General features: G+C 38.4%; 1 protein-coding gene across 1 annotated transcript in view; it reads right to left on the reverse strand.

Moving 5' to 3' along the window:
• Window positions 1-14,635, reverse strand: part of MUSK (muscle associated receptor tyrosine kinase) — a 78,144-nt gene that overhangs the window by 59,746 nt on the left and 3,763 nt on the right. The window contains exons 2-3 of the mRNA XM_079790747.1: window positions 5,395-5,521; window positions 4,492-4,643 (exon numbers count right to left, since the gene is read on the reverse strand). Coding sequence (XP_079646873.1) covers window positions 4,492-4,643; window positions 5,395-5,521 — 279 coding nt within the window. The remainder of the gene's footprint in view (window positions 1-4,491; window positions 4,644-5,394; window positions 5,522-14,635) is intronic.

Below are 14,635 nucleotides of genomic sequence, written 5' to 3' on the forward strand. Positions count from 1 at the left end.
CTTCATTGGACTATTAAACTTGATGACTAAAAAAATTAGGTACATTTATCCTCTAGAAAGTAAACCAGATATTATTATATTAGTAATCAGATTCTGTCATGCAATTTATGGTTAATCTACTCTGCAAAGCAAACAAGGGTAATTTATCATTTTATGAAATATTCTTAAACTAATTCTTTCAGAAGAAATAGTTTATGTCAGCTAATTTTTATTCTCCAAGCTTTCAGAGGAAGAAGTTATTAAATCTAATATATAGAAGAATTGATAAGTTCAGGACACCAGCTATTTTACTACTTAAAATATTCATAAAATAATGAAAACTAAATTTATTTCTTTAATAACCTTATGTTACAGATATACAACAGAAGATTGAGAAATAGATGCACTTTATTTCTTTTAGGTCATGTGCCATAATCAGTTTGTTCCTTTGACAGAGGAGAGCATGACATAAAGATGTTTTCCCTTCTATTTCAATTGTGTGTTTGCATGTATGTGTTGTTGTTGTTGTTGATGGGGGGGAGTGTTGTGGTGGTTGTGAGTGATATTTGCAAAGACTTCATGGTCTACTCATTTTCAATCTAGATATTTATTGCCATTCAGAATTGAGATGATCCTGCATTGTGGCAATAATACAAGACAGGCTCTAAAACATGTTATAGGAAACTATCAACTCTGTCACTTTCCCTATGATATAGCCAAAGGTTCCCTAAACTGATTCCTAGGGCAAACCTGAGTCCCAGATAATATTTTAGGCATACAGTCTTGGATTAAAGCAAATAAATGCTATCTGCTAAGGGAAATAGATCTGTTGGGTGAGAGGAGAGGAGAATCCTTGTGGGAAATTGAATATAAAGTACACTAACAATGAATTGAGTATTAATGTGGAGTCATGGATTCCCCACGCGAAAGGAACATAATTCAGGTGGAGCCATGAGCATTGATGAATCAGAACTTGTCATCTTGTTGAAGCAGGATCCATAAGGAAGTTAGGAGAGGGAACTCCTGGGGGAGGCCCTTGAGTAGTTGGAGTAGTGATGGGGGCAGGGACTTTGTGTGGGTGGGGCAGGGGGAGAGGAAAGGGTCTCTCAGGAAGCAGCTCTTTACCCAGCAGTGTGAAAGCATTCCAAAATTTTAGCAATTGGGATGGTCACACCAGTGTATACTCTCATGAGGGATGAGCTTTCCTAAGGAGAGGACAGAGAAAAGAAGAGAAGAGTATTTAGGATAGGACCAATATAAAGAACATTTAGTGCCAGAGAGATTGTAAGAAACAGTGAAAGGAAAGGTAGTACCACAAAGTAGTAAAATACTTAAATGTGTTCTGTCTTCAAAGTTGAGCCTTTATTATTCAGCAAATGAGAAAATACCAACTTCCTTACTTAATTTTTCTGCTTGGGGTTCATCCCTACCCTCTTACTCACAGAACCCCCCAAATCAGCTTCTCCACAATGTTCCCCTAGCCCCACTAGGTACCTATTTTAATTAGTCTAGGACCGTGGTCGGCAAACCGCGGCTCGAGAGCCACATGCAGCTCTTTGGCCGCTTCAGTGTGGCTCTTCCACAAAATACCATGGCCTGGGCGAGTCTATTTTGAAGAAGTGGCGTTAGAAGAAGTTTAAGTTTGAAAAATGTGGCTCTCAAAAGAAATTTCAATCGTTGTACTGTTGATATTTGGCTCTGTTGACTAATAAGTTTGCTGACCACTGGTCTAGGACTTCATTTATAAGTATAACTAAACATAAAAGATTAATAGGCATTTGAGAATAGACATGAATGCAAAAGATAAGAACCAAAATAAAATCAAAACTTATCCTGAAGAAAACAGAAATAAAACAGGAAAAAGAAAGTATTTTTTTAGAAATGTTTTAGTAATATCCTTACAGAGAGACTTGAGTTTATATTGTATCTTGTAACATGCAGAGTTGCTATCCAAAAAAGGAGCAATTAGAGAAGTAATTCTTAGAAATTAAAAATATGCATTTTTAAGATCAAAGTAATCAATGTATGGGCAGAATAACAGAATAGTCATATTGAAGACCAAGTTTATGATATGGATCTTGAAGAAGGTAGAATATCAAGATAAAGACGTAGAAAATATAAGGAGAAAACGGAAAAAAGGACATTTAATATTTAAGAATGTGATAGAATGAAGAGAATGAGAAGTAAAAATAGTGTACCTCATTTTGAAAAAAATAAAAAACCTACCTTTGGTCTTTAGATAAAAAAGGTCCACCTAAAACTAAATTGGAACAATAAAAGAAAACACACACCTAACATATTCTTGTGAATATGAGAAAAATCTAGAAATAAAGAGAAAAATCCTAAAATTTTAAAGAAAGATTAACATCAGATTTACCTGTAAAAAAATAAGAAAAAGATTTCTCATCTGTGAGAATATCATATGAAAAATGAATAATTGTCTACAAAAAAAAAACAAAAAACTAGGGAAAAGCCTTTTTAAACTCTCATTCTGTCCTGAAATTATTATCTAAGAATAAGGACAAAGTAAAGACTTCAGCCATGCAAAGATTCAGAACATATATCTCACATGCTCACTCTGAAAAGAAGCAGCTAATGATTCCCTCCAACAAAACAGTAACAACAAAATAGAAAGATATAAGGTAAAAATAAATAACGATGAAAATCAGCAATAATAACAAAAAGGTCTCTGGTGGTACTTATGGTGCCAATATGCCTTTTTATGTGGTTCCCCGGGCCCCTCTCCTCCCATCAGTAGCATGGTGTCAGATAGGAGAAAACAAAGGTTGTATTATTACAAGGTTAACAGTTTACAAGCAATAGCACAGGAGGTCATGAGATTTGAGGATTCTGGTATGTAAGGGAGTACTTGATACAACACCAGGTTGGAGAGAGAACTAAGTATGGAAGGCATAAAGTCCCATTTGGGGGTAAGTGGAGGGGGAACAGAGAGGAGTCAAGGGCAAAAGAACATGACCATGTTGGTGACAGTGTGTAATGGGGCTAAGGGAGTGAGAGAGGTAGAGTCTGTTCTTAGCTGAGAAAGAGGTGGAGTTTGTGCTTTCTATTTGGAAACATATCATAAGTCTGGGAAACTGCTTCCCTCAGCAAGCAGAGCTGGAAATGGAAGTGTTCATGTGCAGGATGTGACATACTAGGGTCTAAGATTTTAAATACAGTTCATTTCCTGGGGGGGTGACAGGTCATTGATTGGGTAGGGTGATAAAGAGTTAAGGCAAACTCCACTGGATTTGTGGAAGCCAAGGAATTATAAGGATGAAGTGGCTAGTGGTTCTGTTTCATGACCGTTAAAATTCCCTAGGATGACAGCAAGAGTAGAGGTGGATAGAAAGGTAATAAGTATGGAATCAGTCTTTTATGAATGCAGGGAGTGCCTAGAAGTGAGTAGATGACTTGATGAGTAGAGCTGGTCAGATGGCACAGATCCTCAAGAGAGGAAAGATTTTGCACAGGAATACACAATATGATTACTTAAATGATGGCTAGGAGATTAGCCATGAATACTTGCTAGCCTTGTGGCCATAAAGTGTGTGTGTGTGTGGGGGGGGGGGGGGGGGAACAACAGCTTCCATTTAAGCAGAAAAGTCACTCAAGTTTGAAAAGTCACTTAAGAGAGTCAAACTTGAAATAAGACAAAAGGGTAGAAGGACTGTTAAGAGATTAGAGATAAAAAAAAAAAGCAAAGGTGGGGGTAGATGTTTGTAATGAAACTGTTCTAAAGGCACAGAGTATAAAAGAAAGAGTGGTTCCTTGGTGAAAGAAGTCCGGGTGGAACAAATAAAGAGCTGTGTGAAGGCAAGAAAATGGAGAGGACAGGGACTGAGACTTGCCTTCAGGGTGGTGGTTGAAAGCAGGAATAAGAGGTGTAGAATTGCCCTACCCAGTTTGGCTCAGTGGATAGAGCATCGGCCTGCGGACTGAAGGGTCCCAGATTCGATTCCAGTCAGTTGCAGGCTTGATCCCCAGTTGAGGGCGTGCAGAAGGCAGCCAGTCAATGATTCCCTCTCATCATTGGTGTTTCTATCTCTCTCTCTCTCCTCTTCCTCTCTGAAATCAATAAAAATATATTTAACCCTTTGCACTCGCTTGCTTTTTTTCTCGATTCCTGCTACCGATGCTAACCGTGTCGAGTCACACTCGACATCCGAGTGCAAAAGGTTAAAAAAGAAGAGGTGTGGAATTAACTGCCTCAAGGTTGTGTTTTGAACTTGAACTTGTCTAACTTCTGAACCTCTAGGTATGTGGGAGGCTCTATTTACCACCTGTTCCAAAATGTACCAAGTCAATTTTAAAATCAGTGGATGAAACCAAAGACCTTGTATGCATATATGCATAACCCATGGACACAGACAATAGGAAGCTGAAGGCCTGGGCAGAGGGTGTGGACAGGCTATGAGGGGTCAATGGGAGAAAAAAGGGGACATCTGTAATACTTTCAACATTAAAGATTTCAAAAAATTAAATCAATAGATGATTGTCTTTCTCACTCACTCATCTTCACTTGCAGAGCCCCGCAGCTCTCCGCAGCTCCTCCCACGCCATTGTCAGCGATGCAGCAGTAAATGCCGTCGTCGCTATCTTCCACACTCAGGATGGTGAGGAGCTGCCCGTTCTCCCGAATGCTGTACCGGGTGTCGAAGAGCCTGCAGGTCACAGAGGAAGATGCCAGGTTAGAGCCTCACTTGTGATTTTTGGGCTACGGTGAACTGATCAGAAAGATGAGTTGTCAATGAGGAAGTAGATTGAAGGTCAAAGGAAACTTGAGTGAATTCTGAATAATAAAATAATCTTATTTAGTGATATAAAGCTAACATTATATTCTAATCTTTGCTGGGCTCCAATAATCAAAGCACTATTGATTTTTTCAGAAATGGGGGTGTCTACTGATAAGATGAAAGGTAAAGTTTACTTTATTCAGGAAAGTATATTATTACCAAGTTATAGAGTCATATTCCCACAACTACTGGGAAATAGCAGCTGGATAATGAAAACACACACACACACACACACACACACACACACACACACACACACACAAATGTAACTAGCAGAAAGGGTAAAATATTTACATAAGTAAATTAACTGAATATTTATGCATTCGTTAAGCGAATATTTGGTGACTGCCCAGCATGTGCCAGGCATAGTTCTAGTTCTTTGGGATACAAGGAAGCAAATAGTCCTGACTTCCCCATGTCAATTAAATCACTGTTTTGCTTTCAGCAATTCCCTTAACCTCACTGAAGTTCAGATCTTATATTTATAAAATGAGGACATTTGCATTTTACATGTCATAGAAGGTGAACTTTAATACTGCCAAGAGCTGTGGTTGCATTCATGTCAAGATATATTGCAAGGCGGTATTGGCATTCTTACCAGAAAAGGCAGAATACTTACTTGATGAGAATTTTATTCCTAGTCCAGGAAATTTCAGGCTGGGGATAAGATTCCACTGCACACATGAAAGTAGCCACTTCTTCAACTAAGGCATCCACTGTTTCAAGAGGAGTGGTGATGACAGGAGCTAACAGGAGAGGAGAAATAACATGAGAGCTGTTTACTAACTCTGTAAGCAGTCAGAGACCATCACATACCCGAATAAGAATTATATTTCAGCATAGCAGAAATTTGCCAAAAGGAAGGAAAATTTTATATAGAGAATTTTGTTTCTGCTTCCAAACTAGGTATTGGAGAATCAAAAAAAGAAGGCTCTTAAGAGAATAGGGACAGGTCCAGGTTTTATAAGCCCAAAGATATATAATTTGGTTGCCCTCTTTAAGGAAGAATATATCAAATCCTACATAATAAAATGGTAATATGTAAATTACCATCACTCCGCTACGACCACGATTGGGCCAGCAGGAGGCGCAGGGGGCGGGACTCAGGGTGGCCAGGGTAGCTGATTGGGCCAGCAGGACGCTGAGCTCGCGGCGCCACTGGTGCCGCGAGCTCAGCGTCTGTGTCATGGCTGCTCCGGAGGCTTTCGGAAGGCCTGGTGCACCGGCGGACAGCCGGCCAGCTCCCCCGCGATCAAAAGCCAAAGCGGGGGAGCTGGCCGGCTGTCTGCTCCGGCACAAGGCCTTTCGAAAGCCTCTGCCGCGCCGGAGGCTTTCGGAAGGCCTGGTGCACCGGCGGACAGCCAGCCCGCTGGTGCACCAGGTGCATGATTAAATCATGCACTGGGCCTCTAGTTATGAATATAAAATGTCTGTGGCCACTTCAACACCAGTCAATTTTAACAGAAGTATGACTCAAGGGAAGTCAGAGTGGAAAGAGATGGCAATGTTAACAATTGCTTAAAAATAATTTTCTCCACATTTTATAAAAAATATGTTTATCTGAACACATTCCTCGAGTCCAATGAGGGTCTTAGAAGGGGCTCCTAAGAATGAGAGACTCTGAAGTTTAAGCTTCATCTGATTTATAGGGAATTCACATCTGCATATGACTAGATTAGAAAAAGTCCATTATACAAGATATATAACCCAAATTTTAAAAAATGGGCAAAGGGTCTTAATAGACATTTTCTCAAAGAATGTGTACAAATGGACAATAATAGCATGAAAAGGTGCTCATCATCATTAGCTATTAAGGAAATGCAAATCAAACCACAATAAGATACCACTTCACACCCTATAGAATGGCTATACTAAAAAAGAAATAAACAACAAATGTTGGTGAGGACATGGAGAAATTAGAATATTTGTGTATTGTTGGTTGGAATGTAAAATGGTACAACCACTGTGAAAAACAGTATGGTGGTTCCTCACACAGTAAACCTGTAATTATCCTATGATCCAGCAATTCCACTTCTGGGTATTTAACTAAGAAAATTGAAAGCAGGGACTCAAATAGATTTTTGTACACTCATTTTAATTACAGCATTACACATAATAACCAAAAGGTGGAAGCAACCCAAGTATGTGCCAGCAAATTAACAGGTAAACAAAATGTAATTTATTCAATACCATCCTACCTGATAATAGACAAATATGCAAATTGACCGCACCTTCGCTATGCCAAGCCACGCCCACCAACCAATCAGGACGAGTATGCAAATTACCCCAACAAAGATGGCGGCTAATTTGCATATCAAGACAGCGTAGAAAGAAGCCAAGAGATGCTGAAGGGAGCAAAGCTGCGGAGAAGCAAGCAAGCCGGGGGGGCGGGGGGAGGAGAAGGGAGGAGCGGAGGCGGGGCCAGGGGAGAAGAAGGAAGGAGAGCGGGGCGGGCTGGCGGAGAAGGCGGGCCGGGGGACAAGGGAGGAGTGGAGGCGGGGCCGGGTAGAGTGCAGCAGGAAACCCTATTGCAGGATTTTTCCTGCAACAGGAACGCTAGTTTAACAATAAAAAGAAATGAGGTATGATACATGTTACAGCATAGACAGACCTTGGAAACAATACTAGTAAGCTAAGTGGAAAAAAAAAGCCAGCCACAAGGACAGCATATTATACAATTCCATTTCTATGAAATGTCCAGAGTAGACAAATCTATAGAGACAGAAAATATATTAGTGATTGCTTAGGACTGAGGGGGAGAGTGGAGGGACTAGGGGGAATGACTAGAAGCAAAAAGATGTGTCTTGTATCTAGATGACAAGGTAGATACAAGATGATCAGCTATAATCATCAGTTATACCTGGTCTCCTGATGTAATTATCAATAGTGCCCCCTTTACTCCCAAATTACCTGAGTTAGGACAATAAATTATATGGTCATTTTAGTTGAAACACAAGGTGCCTATGAAAACCCAGTGAACATGTGGGGTAGTTGGTGACAGCTTCAGGAAACACCAAGAACTGGTATATTGGCCATAAGACACACCTACTCTATCTAAATAACCTTATTTTTTCAAACTCAAAGGCAAACTCATGGGCTGAGAGTGAAGGAAAATAGAAAATGTTGGTTGGGAGTATCTCACTTAGCTCATATTTCCCTTGTTAATATTACTCTTTTCTTAAAATCCTGTTTGAGTATCATGTTCTCCCAATTTCCCTGATTTGTTAGCGCCAGATGCCCTTTTCTTTAACCTTAGTTCATCCTGTATATGTCACTCTTATAGGACTTGTCACATGGACACTATTAAAGTAATCTGTTTATGACTTAGTTCCACTCAATTATAAAAACCTTGAGCTTTAGGTCAGGGACCATGTCTTAGAGCTCTTTCTCTCCTCAGGGTTAGCACATTTACTGATGTATTATTTAAATGAACCAGACTATATTTCTGAGGCCTTTATAAAAGGCATATATTTGTAGAAGGTTGAAAGAGTAGCTCAAACGAGAGAGCAAAAATTTTAGGTAAAATGACATATATAGGCATCAAGGCCACTATTTTCCATTGAAATACCATTAAAATATACAGAATGCAGTACAAAGAAATGAAAGTTATTAAAGACTAGTTAAGAAACATAAAATATAGATTGGCAGGCACTTCTAGTGGAAGTTCCAAGAAAATAAAACAGAGGGAATGGTCGAGAAACAATTTGTAAAGGGATACATACCTGATCATTTTTCAAAATTGAAAAGAAAGCATGAGTATTCAGATGGAAAGTTATATCAAGTGCCAAGCCAGATAAAGAATAATAAATTCACCCCTAGATATGTTGGATTCAATCTATAAAAAGTTAAAGATAGAAAATCTTAAACCCTACTAGAAAGAAAAGATCAATCACCTTATTAGAAATGCCACTTAGGCTGACATGAGGTTATTCAGCAACAATTGATACGAAAATGCAATGGATTAATACCTTTAAAGGGATGAGATAAAATAACGATTAGCCTGGAACTATAGTCAACTTAGATAATTATTTTAAAATGAAGACAAAATAAAGACAGGCAAATACTGAAATTGTTTACCCCTCACAGACCTTCTGTGAAACAGTTGGTGAAGTATATAAACTTAGTAAGAAATAACTTGTACCCAAAAGAAAGGGATGAGAGATGACAATAGTAAGCAAGGATGGTGGTAAAATATGATTCCAATTTTAATTTACTATGGAATATTTGAAAAGTAAACCACTAATTTTTGTGTTTAAAATATGAAACTAGCCAAAACCGGTTTGGCTCAGTGGATAGAGCGTCGGCCTGCGGACTGAAGGGTCCCAGGTTCGATTCCGGTCAAGGGCATGTACCTTGGTTGTGGGCCCATCCCCAGTAGGGGGTGTGCAAGAGGCAGCTGATAGATGTTTCTCTCTCATCGATGTTTCTAACTCTCTATCCCTCTCTCTTCCTCTCTGTAAAAAATCAGTAAAATATATTTTAAAAAAATGAAACTAAAATTATAGATAAACAATTATAAGATGAAAGTTCAGGGAAGATTTTCAGTGGATAGTTAAAATATGTTAAACTCATTACCATAAAGAGGAAGATGGCAGCAATACTGAGTAACTACAAACATGGGGAGAAAAATGTATGGTTGAATACATGTGTTAAAATTTTATCATTGTTTTGTTTGTTTATTTTGTTCCTTCGATTTCACATGTAAGTGTAATCATATGGTACCCATATCTAAAAAACAAAATAAATGAAGCAACAAACTCCTAGATCCAGAGAAGGTACAGATGGACGCCACATGACAGGGGCAAGATGGTGAAAGGGATGAAGAAGTACAGATTACCAGTTATAAAAATAGCACAGGGGTGTGAGTACAGCACAGGAAATATAGTACAAAAATTATTAATGGTTACCACTAAAAGAATAGATGTAAAACCAAACTTCCAAAGCATCAAGAGAAAAGGAGGGACTGAAGTGTTTTAATTAAAAGAAAAAGGAGGAGGAGGGAAGGAAAGAAGGAGGGAAGGAAGGAAGGAAGGAAGGAAGGAAGGAAGGAAGGAAGGAAGGAAGGAAGGAAGGAAAGAAAGAAGGAAGGGAGGAAGAGAGAGAGAGGAAGGAGGGAGGGAGGGAGGAAACCAGGATAAGTAAGCCAAGAAAAGGCATGGTTAACAGAAGACACAGCATGAAGTAGAAGAGACATGCCTGAATATATCAGAAACCATAGTAAATGCCAATGGTACAGTGACCTATGAAAAGGTAGATATTGTCATACAGGATTTAAAAATACAAAAAGCACACTCAAATAAATTAAAACAGAAATGTTGAAAACAAAGAGAAGAAAAAATATGCAAAGTAAATACTACTTAAAACAAAGTGATAAAACAGTACTAGTATAAAATAGACTATAAAGTGATAAACATTTATCAAATGAAGAGAAATACTACTTACTCATAAAGAAACAATTCAGCAGGAAGATACAACAATCATGAAGCTTAATTATTTAAAAACTAGAGGCCCAGTGCATGAAATTCGTGCACGGGGTGGGGGTGGGGTGGGTCCCTCAGCCCTGCCTGCACCCTCTCCAATCTAGGACCCCTTGGGGGATGTCCAACTGCCGGTTTAGGCCCGGTTGGAGATGATGATAAAACCACCACATGGGCTGGTCATGAGGATTAAATAAATGAATATACATAAAGCACTTAAAATCATCCTTGGCCCTCATGAAACCTGGTTGGGCCTAAACCGGCAGTCGGACATCCCTCTCACAATCCGGGACCACTAGCTCTTAACCGTTCACATGCGTGCCTGCCTGCCTGATTGCCTCTAACCGCCTCTGCCTGCCTACCTGATCACCTCTAACTGCTTCTGCCTGCCTGCCTGATGCCCCTAACTGCTCCCCTACTGGCCTGATTGCCCCTAACTACTCTCCCCTGCCAGCCTGATCGCCCCTAACTACCTCTGCCTTGGCCCCTGCCACCATGGCTTTGTCCAGAAGGGCATCCGGAAGGACATCCAGAAGACGCCCGGTCTATTCAGTCTAATTAACATATTACCCTTTTATTAGTATAGATAAAGACTTAAAATAAATCCAAAGCCAAACATTAAAATGAATTTACAGGCTCCTAAAATTTTAAAGAAAATTACACACACACACACACACACACACACACACACACACACACACACGTATATATGAGAGAGAATGGAAGAATGAATACCAAAATGTTAACCCTTTGCACTCGCTTGCTTTTTTCTCGATTCCTTTATTCTAATGCTAACCGTGTCGAGTCACACTTGACATCCGAGTGCAATTAAAAGCATTTTCTTCTAGGTGTGAGCACTATGTATAATTTTATATTTTTTGTTTGCTGTATCTTACAGTGTTACAAATGAATACATATTATCTTTGTAGCAAAAAGTTATAACAAATCCGAATGCTGCAGAAATGTTCATTTCCCAATGCAATAGCAAACTTGTGATTGATAAATTTTGAAAAAGTCAATCTCTTAAGAAAAAGTATATATTTTCTAAACAGACAACAAATGAAATAATCAATTGATTGTATAATATAGATATTAAGAGATAAAAACAAAAAAATATTAAGTTTGTGGAAGGCAAGTAATGATGGGCCCAAAGGTTAATTGATAATATTGAATGCTTTCATTGTTTAAAGAGAAAGGGTACTGAGCAACCAGGCTAGCACAGGGTTTGAGTTCAAAACCCCACTGCATCCTTCCCTGCCCCACCAAGTCACCTAACTAGTGCCTCTTCAGCTGCAGATGGAGATGATGATAAAACCACCACATGGGCTTGTCATGAGGATTAAATAAATGAATATACATAAAGCACTTAAAATCGTCCTTGGCCCTCATGAAACCCTGTGCATTATTTGACTCTGTAATTTAAAAACAGAAACCTGAAAACCTGAACTGTTCAATTGTTCTCCTGGTCTCTGGGTTATATGCAGATTTACCATTAATACTTACTTATGGGAATCTATCCCAAGAAAATAATCTCAAAACAGGAAGGTATGTAGATGACTTTCACTGCACAAAACAGATTAATTGTACTAAATCATACTAACTGTACAAAAGTGGGAGAAGAGTTAAGCACACGGTTTTGTCTCCTAACTGTGGTCTGATGGAGCTGGCTTGAATTTTATGAGACAATTGTTAAATACAAACATTATTAAATACTAAGTCATATAAATTTATAATTGAATTATGTTAAAAACAAAGTAATAATACTGAAAATGTATCACTTCCTAATTATTTTACTATTATCTATGTTCTTGAGGTTATTTACATCTAACGTTCTGTATGGTAGAAGTAGTATATAAAGGCATGCTTTTGCACATCACTTACCAATTCAGTGTTGGTAGCTTGAAATTAACTGTGGTTGGAGTATCTACACTACAGAAATCAACAAATGCAGCAAATCAGGGCTTTTATTTTAGAGAAGCAGATATCTAACAGATACCAGTAACTCTTATCTAACCAGAATGCTACTTATGGTCACTGCAAATGGCATTTTGAGGAGTATTGATAATATAGAATGTGTTTAGTAAAAGTGGCAGGAAGCAGAATTGTATAAACAATTTTATCATGATACATATTTTAAAGGATATGTAGAAAAAATGGAATATTATATAAATATAAATATAAAAACAGCATTATCATTCTCACTTGCAGATGAGAAATAATGGAGGCTATGAATGGTTATATAACTTGTCTAAATATAACAAAAGTACAAATGGATAGAGCTGAATTTCAAGGTTAAAATTGGTATAATGTTCCCATCTTTTAACTCTAAACCATACCATGTCTTCATGTCTTCAGCATATTACTAGTTAGAGATTGGGAAGGGGTCGTAAGATTTACATCGGTATCAATTTCTTTCAGCAGAACATAGTTGGTTAAGTCCATTTTGTCCATATTCCAAAATTATCTAAACAAATCTGCTTTCAAAATTTTACTGACACTATCACATAGTTGTATTTAATGGTACTTGTTGACTCAGCAGACTCTCTTGTTTACTTTCATTCTACTATTCAGTTTTCATCTCAGCCAGAGCCTGTTTATAATAGAGCACTATTTCTTCCCTCAATACAAGGACCACATGAATAACAAATACATGACAATGAATACAACCCTTTCCCGGACCCAAAGAGTAACTTAACTTGAATACTAGTTGCTAGATGAGAAGGGCATAATGTTACCCTTTCGTGGGCTCTAGCACGTTCGTCACTGACATACCAACTTTTGCCAGAATAGTTGCTGATTAACGTGACCGAGTGATTGAGTAAACAAAGAAGTCAGGTGTATTTGCTCCCTTCTGTTTTAGTAAAATTTGGGCTCAGACTTGGAAAATATTCAGGTTTATCTAACATCATGAATACAGTATTGTATTATCACTATGAGAAAACGCTTTGGGATTGGAAATTTTTCAAAGCCCCCAAAGAAAGAGAGTATGCAGTATTGCTCATCACTTGGCATATCTTGGAAACTAACACACTTATTCTACTGGTGATGTAATAACATAAGTTATTTTTTTATTATGATGCTTTGGAATTTCTGAAGTTTATGGATAATCTCAATCGCTTATTAATACTGTATCATTAATTCTTTGTCTCAGAATACACTCTTGGTCCTTCAGGAATGACATTGGACACAGGCAGGTAAGAGTCCTGGCTCAGCCCGTTAGAATTTCTCAAGTTGCTTCCCTGAGGGCTTTCGTTTGGGTGAAGACGTGATCTCATAGGGATCCATCAAAAATGTGCATGTACTCAGGAGTGACCCTTTTAATAGTCACTGACAATCCTTAGCATAGTACCTAACATTATATGTTGAGCACTGGTAAACATTTCTCCAGGCCTTAAATGTCTTTATTTCACTTTCATCATTATTCAACCTATATTCCATGGTGTGTTGCCATAGAATTGCAACTCTCTTACTCTATAGTTCTTTGGCTGCGTTGACCCTGGAGCACCAACCATGTACTAATCCATCCAGCTGTCCTTGCAGCTCCTATGTTCCTATCTGATTGTCAGATAAAGTGAAACCATGGTGCAGGTCAGAGCCACATAAAGGTGCTGTCCCCAGCCCCAGCTAGATTCTCAGCATGGTCCAAGTAGTCCTACATTCTCTGGTCAACTCCACTCATCTTCCTGAGTGGAACCACTTCCTCTGAGTCCTCTACTCCCTTGTCACTTTCCCCCAATGACCACCAAGTCCTATTTCATTGCTAAGTTGCCTGCTTCACCTTTGGAAATATGGTAGAAATCTTGACATTTCTGCTTTTTTTCCTGTTCTTTGAGGTAAGTAATATCTAAAGCAACTTGTGTTTCCCCAAACGTGCAATGAGTTACTCTTACAATGCACGTCACTGTTAATCATTCATCCAGGACTTAGTGTCCTGGATTTTAATGACAGCTGTACCCGCTCTGAATTAGTCATATGTCGGATCTGTGAATCCTATCCCTGTATACATATGATTTAGAAGAGGAGGTTACTCAAATATCTCTAAAGCAAACCACTCAGACTCAAAAATTTCTAGGTATGTTAGTCAATGGGGTAATATTAAGAATGGAGTATAGACAGGAGCTCTTTGTGCATGTTACAGAAATTCAGTGCTGCTTATGTGAATTCCTGTACTCCCACCCTTTAAATTCTGCTATGCGCTTAATACTTCATGATAAAGCATTAAATATTTTTGAAGTATGTGTTTAAGGTAAGCAATTCAGTGAAACATTGGCTACTTTCATACATGATGGTTTGTAAAGTTCTCCTACTTGTGGGTTATGATATTGAGATCATCGTCAAAAGTATCACTAGTCAACATGATTCAGAAAGGTATTGACTTTTTTT

This window comes from Cnephaeus nilssonii, assembly GCF_951640355.1.
Source record: "Cnephaeus nilssonii genome assembly, chromosome: 14".
NCBI lineage: Eukaryota > Metazoa > Chordata > Mammalia > Chiroptera > Vespertilionidae > Cnephaeus > Cnephaeus nilssonii.